At 53.3% G+C, this 9,402-nt stretch overlaps 1 protein-coding gene across 1 annotated transcript; it reads right to left on the minus strand.

Moving 5' to 3' along the window:
- Positions 1 to 1,116: 1,116 nt before the first annotated feature.
- LOC143368976 (uncharacterized) lies at positions 1,117 to 8,982 on the minus strand. The gene is made up of 3 exons (XM_076812263.1): positions 5,990 to 8,982; positions 2,940 to 3,219; positions 1,117 to 2,279 (listed from the first exon to the last, which is right to left on the minus strand). The coding sequence occupies exons 1-3, from the start codon at positions 6,123 to 6,125 to the stop codon at positions 1,169 to 1,171; spliced, it is 1,527 nt and encodes a 508-aa protein (XP_076668378.1). The 5' UTR covers positions 6,126 to 8,982; the 3' UTR covers positions 1,117 to 1,168.
- Positions 8,983 to 9,402: the final 420 nt, after the last annotated feature.

The following is a 9,402-nucleotide window of genomic DNA, read 5'->3' on the forward strand; positions in this document are numbered from 1 at the left end:
TAAGGGCGTCACTAACGTGGATTTCGAATTGCCCTCTATCCATCCCTTGTTTACTTCTGTAAATGCTATCTGAACGTCGTGAAAACCACCTCGTTCCGCGGCCCGGGAATCAGGTTCGTTATTTGCGCTGTTGCAAGTTGGAGAAACTTCGCCCGGACGTTGTTGAACAGCGGAATCGTAAAAGGGAAACGGTCGGAGAGTTTACGCGCTGTTTCGATGAGGGTGGCCGCTGATAAGCGCTTAGAATATTTCCGCGAAGCACACGGAGACGTTTCGCGATAGGGCATGCGTCCCGTATCTGTCCCTCAGTTTCGGTTTAGTAGTGTGGCCGTTTTCGAGCTTCTTATGATTCAGTATAAACCGAGAAATCAGGCATGTGCCATTAGCTAGAGTCGATACGGGCTTTAACTGCCTAGTTTTCATTGAACTGGGCCGTTGGCACTTCTCGTACTAATTCGCAAAGGCCATGGAAACTGTTTTGTAACTCTCAGTAAGCATAGGAGAATCGTTAACGGAAAGAGGTAGCAAGAAATAACTATACACACTGCAGCGCTTACACATTCCAACTCGCGTATCGAAATTCATTTATATACACGGGTATACGTCACGCAGCTGTCGCGCATGGGGAATCAGAATGTAATCAACACAAGGAACTAGTGGTCATAACAGAACGGATAATGTGTTTTGCGTGCAGTAAAGGAAAGGAAATTGGTAAATTACGGAATCGTAAATGGGGGGATACGATGCAATAAAGTGGGGCTAATGAAACAGTTCTGGTGAGTTACAGGCATCGTTGCCTACGTACAAGGTGTAGATCTTTGCGATTAAACCAGGGTTAGAGAAATTAAATAGTAAACTCGAAAGCAATTACAGTCTTCGTATACGATCTCTTTAGTCGTTTCATTAACAAATACACTCGCCGTTTATGTTGAAATATGCCGAGGACTAGTTCGATTCCTTTTGACGTTAATGAATTAAGACTAAACTATTTCCATCAGCGAGACTTCCCTTACGATACCAGAAACTGGAAACTATTTGTGCAGAATTCCTATCGGCTTCCGCCTTCCATCCCATAAAGCAACCAGGACACACCGCCAGCAACAAGTGCGCGAAACGACAATAAAACGCAGCGTAATCATTTACCACGACTTTATTATGTACAAATTCGTCATCCACGCTGCGCGAATGCTTTGAGATCGTCCAAGAAAACCCTCATTCTCGACCTGAGTTCGCCCGCGTACTTCAACGCGGACTCGTCGACCCTGACGGCCTCCATGAGCAGGTCACAGTCCAAATGTCTCCTGTCGCAAGCTCTGTGATGATGCTTGAGGACATCCTCAGGATCGAAATGGTGGGCCCGCCTGGTGGACGGGTTCAGTGTCGTCAGGGCGTAATGATTGTGCACGGTCAACGCGCGTCTCGTCGACACGAAGCTCTTCACCGAGTCACCCTCGGGCGAGATCGAGGCGGTCCTAAGAGTGTCCAGGTAATCGGGGTCACCGGGGGAATCGGTGGAGTCCGTGTCAGGTCTGGCACGTTCGCTCTGATTCCTGGCTTGTAGCTCGGGGAAGAAGTAAGCGTTCCTGACAGCGTACGAGGCGAAGTCCTTGAAGCTTCTGCCGAGTTTAATCCTTTCATCGAGCAGCAGCTCGTGCCAGTTCCTCCGTCTGACCGGCACGATCGCTTCGTCGATGTCGATGGGCAACACGAACTCTGACCGATGAAGATTGTCGTAGAAGCAGTGATTGTAGGGGATCAGCTCCATTCGTCTCTTGATCCAGATATCCTCGCTCAGTAAACGTCTCCTGGCGTTCTTCTCGTTGGGCAGATCGCCGGGCAACGTCAGATTGAACCATCTGATCACGTTCGAGCGCTCGTACAGCCTCAACACCTTCAGCACGTTCTCGTGCACGTTGAACACGTAAAAGTAGAAAAGCTCGGCGCCCAGGATGCGGTGCAGCTCGACGAACGCGACGATCTTCGAGGAGATGTCCTCGTCGAAGTCCAGCCCCTTGATGCACAGCGTGAACTGTCTGCGTCTGTGCTCCACCGCGTCCTTCCCGTACCCCGGGCTTATCGCTAAACTATGACTAGCATTCTTGTGGCAGGGTCGAGGGCCCACGTACACCCTGGACGGCTCGACCGCCGCGTCCGAGGATAATTGACAGCCGACGAGGATCCCCGCGTAGCTGTCCACCGTCTCGCCCCACTCGTCCAGCCAAATCGTCGAAACCAGCGCCTCCACGCTGACAGCCCTGCCCCTGTCTTCTTCCTCGTACCTGCAGCAACAGCGGAGAAGCAAAGATCGTTGGGTTAGTCTCCGAGGTGTCGTCGAACCGTGATGCAAGGGGGGTGGGCGAGGCTACCAGGGCGTTTCGACTAAATAAGCCTCGTTCTAGACTGGGATTTGCATAATCGTCCGAATTATGAACTAGCTGGCTCTGCGCGACTATGGGGAAAGTTCACGGAGTCTACGGAAGAAGTTAGATTAGAACGACGTTCCACGGGCACGGAGCACGAGGGTCTTTTAGTTTTATTCGCGGAAGGGTGTAATTAGGGAAATGAAAAGGGAAAGCGCCTTGGCGTTCTTTATGCTAGAAGTTAGTTTATACGTAGGTAGCATCTGAACGCGATACCATCTATACACGAAGGAACTTGATGCGAATAATCTATGTCATATCCATAAGTAACATATGCAGCCGTGTTAGGGACGGTCTCGCAGACACCGTTACTGATATCGTATCGCGAGCTGCATCCCATCGATGACTATATCCTCGGGACCATCGCTGTGACGACGTTACGTCAGCACGGCGCAGCGTTGCGCAAGCGGCAAAGGCTACGAAAGGGAGGGCAGGGATTTTGAAAGTATAATGGCGGGTCGGCGATGCGGACGTTAACGCGACGGGAACGCGTGAATCCCATCCGGGAAAATGTCTCACCAAACGGTGCAGAAAAGGCCAGAGGTCGGCAGAGGTCCACGTTTAACGCCAATCACCCTCAGGCTCGGATAGCCGGCCACTCTCAGGTCCAAGTGGGCGCTGTACAGGAAGAGCTGTCCAGGGATTGTCTCGAGCCACTTGGCGTCGGCTAACTTGAACGTATTTAACGTCGTTCCGTACGTTCCATTACCGTCGCACTCCTTGGAGGGTCTGTAATCGAGTGCCAATCTCCGCGCCCACGAGTAAGCCACGATGCTTCTTGTGCCCGGCGGTTCGCCACCTAGAAAATGTGTCATGGAAAAGGTAGTGAGCCTGCTGGGTGAGATTCAGATCGCGAATAATCGCGTGACGCGTGCTGTGTTTCACTCATTAACCCGGAAGCCGAGGCAACCGTTCTTGGAGGAATTGATACAGAACGCCCTCTTTGCGGTGTACTGTTACGCAGGAGGTCGGGGACCTTTTCAATATCTGCGAGGACTCTGAATGGCGGGAAATAGAAGGTATTTCTGTGTCCGTTTAGACGATACCCAAGATGAATACCAATTTACCCGATACCTCCAACCCTGTACACATTTTTCGATGACTTAACACACTCATTGCTATTCCACTTTCATTCCCCCTGCTCCAACCAACACCCACGCGAATCTAGTACCCGATCCTAATTCTTATGTGCCTGGACGTGTTATCGAGTGCTAGGAATAGAAAGGTTGCCTAGAAGACGCTGAAGCTCACCGACCGGACGGAAGCGTTGCGTCATCGAGCGAAGCCGGACGCGGTACACGTTGAATACGTTTGCGTGTCACTCCGCTATCGTGCCACGTGGAAATCATCCTTCCCCCATAGATCTTCAGCCGCAATTTCTTTAATTCTTGCGGCAAGCCACATCGACGCGCGTCACTGACCTCGGACGAGCCTCGATTAGTTACATATACAGAATTTCAATCGTTTCGTTCGTTAATTGGCCTCTAATAGCTAGAATGCGCTCGGCTCTGCGTACCGTAGGGAAAACTCGTTTCGCGCGCGCAGTCACGAACCCCCCGAGAGTCACGACCACGGTTGGCCTGGTCATATTTTAATTTCTTTTCCCGCCGATCGAATCGCTTTAATGAATTCGCCCGTGAATTACACGATTTGCGCACGCACACGCGCGTATGCTAATTCAGGGGTTGACGATTCCGTGGGACCAGGTTCCAAGTCCCACATTCCCGCCGATATCTGCTCCGCGCTGTATCTACCGATCCATGAAACAAGCCGAGGCTTCTTCTCGTGGCAACCGAAATTGATTCTCGCGCGTCGTGTTTCCTTGAGACATACCGCTTCGACCAGTGAGGATCCTTTAGCACGCGGTATGAGACCGCCTGTACACGCTGCGTACATATATTTCCAAGCCACAAACAAGCAATTCCTCCGATCAATTAAACCCCCGGTGCCCCCGAGGCTGCTCGCGAGAGGTTCCCGCGACCTAATCCCGCGTTCCCCCGTGGTAAAACAATTTGTTCCGTTCGAGCGAAACGCCGATCCCAGCCGGTTGCCGCGGTGCGCGTATACCATCGTTAAAAGTGGTGTCTACGCTTGACCCAACGACCGCGTATTACGTGATGCGCGGCTGCGTGGTATCCGAGCGTGGTGGCTTGGTGCCCTTTACACGCCGGCGCCGCTTCCTCCTTTCGCCTCCTCGACGCCACGGTCCGCCAGCTTTACGAGAAAGTAAACGCTGCTCTACGAGGCCCGGCCGGCAGCCGTGCGATAGAAATACGGGAATGAACGGGCACGACCAGAAAAACGACGACGTCGAAAAGCTTCGGGAGCATCCGCGTTTCCCGGCCGCGCACCTCTCGTAACTTCAGCGAAATCCTCTCCGCCCAAGCTGGGGAGCACGGGCGCGTTACGCGGGGGCCGACTTGCACGGCGATCACCCGACGGAATCGGCCTGTAAATTACCGCGCATCTAATGAAGTCGCTACCAAGGGACCGTGTAAAGATAGGCTCGCGTTTGAAAGCATCCCCCGCTGATCTACGACGTCGAGAGTCCTGCCTTTTGCAAGTGTACTGAAAGGATTCGGTGGGCGGCTTAAAATTGTGGCTGCTGGCGCTGACACGGTTCGGGACGAACGTAGGAACCACGCTGGTGGGTTAGAAAAATGTAGGGAATCCTCCTTTGTCGGCTAGACTGAATGCTGGGAAACTGTTCACGGGTAGGAAATAGTGCGAACGGTGCGGCACAAATATCTACCTGGCTTGAAACAAAAGTATCACGGCACGTGGGAATCACCTCGTGCGACTGGATCCTGGTGTCGTACATCAGCCAGCCTGTCAGCGAAAGGGTTTGACCTGCCTCGTCACTTTTACTTTTCATGTGTGCCTTCGGCAAGCTTCGCGATTGGGTAAATAGGAGATGGAATCACTTGGACGTATCTGAATCAGGAGGGTTAAGCAATGTGTCCATCAGTTTCAAAGAATTCCCTGAACAGTCCAGACTATTGACTCTCTTATCGGTCCCTCTGTCCAACTTCGTTTCCAGACTGTCATCCGTCTTGAATTTAAGAGTGTTTCTCTCTGCGAAACTACACGAAATAATGCCACTCGTACCGATCCTCGATGGACACATACATTTGATGGAACTTATAGTACCATAAATCTACAAATTTCTATCTAAAATTTGTAAGCTTCTCCATACAAGGAACCAAATTCGAATCGCTCAATTTCTCGCAAAGTCCTCATCACATTCAACCGATAACGCTCGATAAATAAATTTTACCACGGGTCAGCATTAACAGGGTTACAAGCCGAGATAGGTTCCTCCGTGGAACAGACGATACCTCGTTTGTGGCAGGCTACCCTCGAAACCCTTAGATGGTTGGAAAGGGGCAGCGAGCCAATCAGACTTGTCTAATCCTGACGTTGAACGCGCAGGAAAGAATCAGGCATTGTTAGGTGGCAATGGCGCGTTAGTGGGCTTGGAGTTGTGCGAAGCGTTCAGCGATAACAAAAGGGCAAGGGTCGCGCGCTGTTGGAGGCGATGGTGCTCGGCCACGAAGAAAACTGCTTACCAGGCGTGGGAGGAGGATCTGCCGGAGGATCCGGGAGTTGCGGCGGCGAATCCAATAGAGTCAGCACGCACAGCGCGGTGACCAACACGGCTGCTAGGCCAACTCTGCACAGCCTCCTGGTCCCGGCGACCGACATTTTCGTTCTCTCGTCCCTTCGCCTATACTACATTCACTCACGACGCCCGAGTTTCGTTCGACGCGCGACACGACGAACGCTCGCGGAGAAATCCACGTTCCCGCGCGATTTGCAATTCAAATACCGAGGATTCCGCAGCTAAGAATCCTCCACGCGATCGGAGCCGGCAGCGAGCGGCCGATTCATCCGAATAGAAGGTATCGCGCGATGATGGAGATCAACGAGCCGAGTCCTGCGAGCATCCAGCCCAGCTTTTCGCAGCGGATCCTCTCGCGGACGGGGGCGGGATTTATGCGGGCCCCGAATCCCCGTTTCGCAGAGGATCTAGCTTCGATCACCGGGGATTCAGATAAGCGGCGCCGCGCAGAATCGGAGCCGAATGGTTCCGCGGAACCGGTCAGCCGTTGGCGCGAATCCGCTCATCCGGCAAAGGAGCAGCGCACACGAATTCGTAGTGAACCAGCGGCAGTTCGATCAGCTCGATCAGGCTTTTCTGGTTCCCCCCGTCGCTCTGCTTTGCATAACACGCTCCGCTACACTTTCATCGCTCTTAACGTTCCTCCTCGCGGATCTAATGACCTCCTAGAGGAGCCGCGCGACATATATACGCCTTTGGCGGGGACTGGTTCACTGGAATCGCGGAAATCTGGATTTATAGGGTGCGGCTGCGCCGAGCAACGCGCGATCCTGGCGTGCGCGCCGCGCGTTCGGCGGCGAAATTGAAAGTTCGCACGCGATTCCGCCACCGGCTCGTGACTCTGCGACGTGCTTGACCGGGAGGCTTCGATAAACGTCGGCGATCATCGAGGCAGGCCTCCTGCTCTGTGAAATCTAGTTTCATGAACGCTTGGCTGACACTGCCGAACGGTAAAACCGATTCTTTCTCTTGCCAGGCCACCTAGCACCATCGAGCACCGTGAAAATTGCCTCGGTCGACGATCACGATGCCCGGTCTTCTTGGAATAGTCGTTCACGTGTATCGACAGACCGGTACGCGCAGCAGGGCTGTTTAATAGTCGTGCTCGGCGTGTGGGTTCCAAGGTGAGCACACGAATCTGTCTTCTCGGGGTGCGTAAAAAGCCGTGTGGAAGCAGCTCGACCTCCCACGCGTCGTTCCCGCTCCGTAGACCGCTGGACCATGTATGGTCGCCCTGCCAGGCATGCGAGCAACTCCCGAGACCGTCGATAATCTAATTAACCTGGTATCTCCGTCGCTTTAGACGTTTTTTGCCCGCCACCGTTTCTTCTGCATCCCGTCAATCCTGCTCGGTCGCCCCTCCTTGTTTGCTTTGCCTTTTTTTCCGTCCGGCCGGCTCGACCGATTCTACTCGATCGACAGGCCACGAATCCGGAGGCCCGTCGGGGGAGTCGTCACGATCGGTGTCGGTGGATCGTGACCGCGTCACGCTCGCCTGGCCATTTCGAATTCATTCGACACCTCGCCTGGTCGCCGCTCGCCGAAAGTGGAACGCTCCGGATCGCCTTTCTTTTGTCGCACGATCGGCAGATTTTTAATCCCGCCCGTGAGAACCCGCGGCCCCTCTGTTTACGACGGACGGATGAAATGGAGCGAGAAGAGCGCTCACGTCCCTGGTGCTGTAGCCTCCAGTTGCTCGTATTTGGAGCAGCTTGCAACCAGTTGGCGGGGCACTAGCGTTTAAAGGACTCGCAACGTTAGCGTTTCTTCTTCGTCACGGAACGAGACGTTCCCCTCCTCGTTCTTATTAATCGCCTTCCTACTTGATCGCTTTGATGCGCGAACACGGATGTCGAGACGAATAATATCATCTCTTCCGTTTCTCATAGCCCGACCGCCTGGAATAGCCGCGCGACGTGTATTTACATCCTCTTAGCGGTGGACTGGTGGATTATCTGGATTCATTCAGCTCCCTGGTCGGTTACATGCGATGCTGAGGAGAGATTACCTCTGCCTCTGTTCATGATCCAACGATGTTTCAGTGGACCCACCATACATGTATATGAACATTGCCACTGAATTCTATTTCCAGTGAAACGAGTTCAACAGAATCATGAAAACAGCACCTCGTACAGCTGCAAGTCCTCCGCTCGATTATTCCATCGTGCGAGCACAACGTGGAGTCTACATCCACCACCTCTGTCACTTATTAGAGCCTAATCCTCCTTGCAAAGTACATCTATTCCCTCCGAGTGGTACATCGGTTCACCAGAACTCCTTGAAACCTGAGATCGTAGATCTTCCCATCGTCCATATCGTTTCCCGCTACTTTTACCATTCTCCGTCACACCTGAACGTGGCAGTAGCTGGTCAGCTGGAAGGGTGTCATCTCCACCGACCTCTCGCCCCACTTTCACGCGATTCACTGTTCGACACCGTCCGTCTGGGTCGTCGGAAGTCACCGAAAACACGTGGTCGATCGCGTCATCAAAACACCGCCAGTTCCCTGTGGAAGGCGCACGTGGTCGCCGGATCGACCGAGCGCATTGGTGCAATCTCGCCTGCGCGAGAGTCCGGAGCGTACTGCGTACGAGCAGGAGGTGAACGCGCCACCAGAGCCTCGTCGAGTCTCGGCGACTTTGGACCCGTTGCCTCCACGGTGCCTGGCCAATGCGCCTTTCCTTGTCCCATCCCTACTCGGCCTCACCGTCGCCTCTTCACGACCTAGCTCTTCCCGGCCGTGCTACTACTCGCCTTTGCTTAGCTACTCTCCTCTGCTGCTCTCGCGGCTGGATAGTTAGTCGACTTTACCTTGTCGCAGCCTTGCGAGTCACGCCGCCGCCGCTACGCGTTTCCCTCGCTCCTGTTTCATTTTCATATTCGCTGCCGGACCGCCAGCCCTGCTCCCTGCGACGCTCATTCGCGTGACCGAGTCCTGCTCTTTGCCCCAGTCCACGCTGCTGCGTCGGACCGCTTCGAGGGTTCCAGGTGTGTCGCAGGATTGTAGAGTGCTGGGGATGGTTCAGTTGACAGTAGGTGATGATTTGGAGCTGTGAAGGCTTTGGAAGTTTTTTTTTAGAGAAGAGTTAGGTGGTAGGTCTACCGACGGGGGTGGGACTGGCGGTTGAGTTGGAGGTCGAGAGTGATAGCTTGGGTAAATGGAGGATTTTGTAGGGTATAGGTGGAACTGTATGTATTTAGATTTAGCGTTTAAGCTAATAAAGGTGTAACTATCTCCTCTGACAGCGCTACTAATTGTATTCTCACAGTCTACGGTACTTCTCGTCAATTCGTGGCGAGCCACTTAAAATTTTCAGGGCACCCCACTCAACGAGAAAATACACTTAATCGATCCAACTT

This window comes from Andrena cerasifolii, chromosome 5, assembly GCF_050908995.1.
Source record: "Andrena cerasifolii isolate SP2316 chromosome 5, iyAndCera1_principal, whole genome shotgun sequence".
Lineage (NCBI taxonomy): Eukaryota > Metazoa > Arthropoda > Insecta > Hymenoptera > Andrenidae > Andrena > Andrena cerasifolii.

Bases quoted from the DNA above. Each gene is read 5' to 3' on its own strand.
- LOC143368976 (XM_076812263.1), bottom strand. From the start codon at position 6,125: ATGTCGGTCGCCGGGACCAGGAGGCTGTGCAGAGTTGGCCTAGCAGCC. The intron at 3,220-5,989 runs GTAAGCAGTTTT...CACATTTTCTAG, and splicing joins AGATCCTCCTCCCACGCCTG to GTGGCGAACCGCCGGGCACA. The intron at 2,280-2,939 runs GTGAGACATTTT...CTGTTGCTGCAG, and splicing joins GGCCTTTTCTGCACCGTTTG to GTACGAGGAAGAAGACAGGG.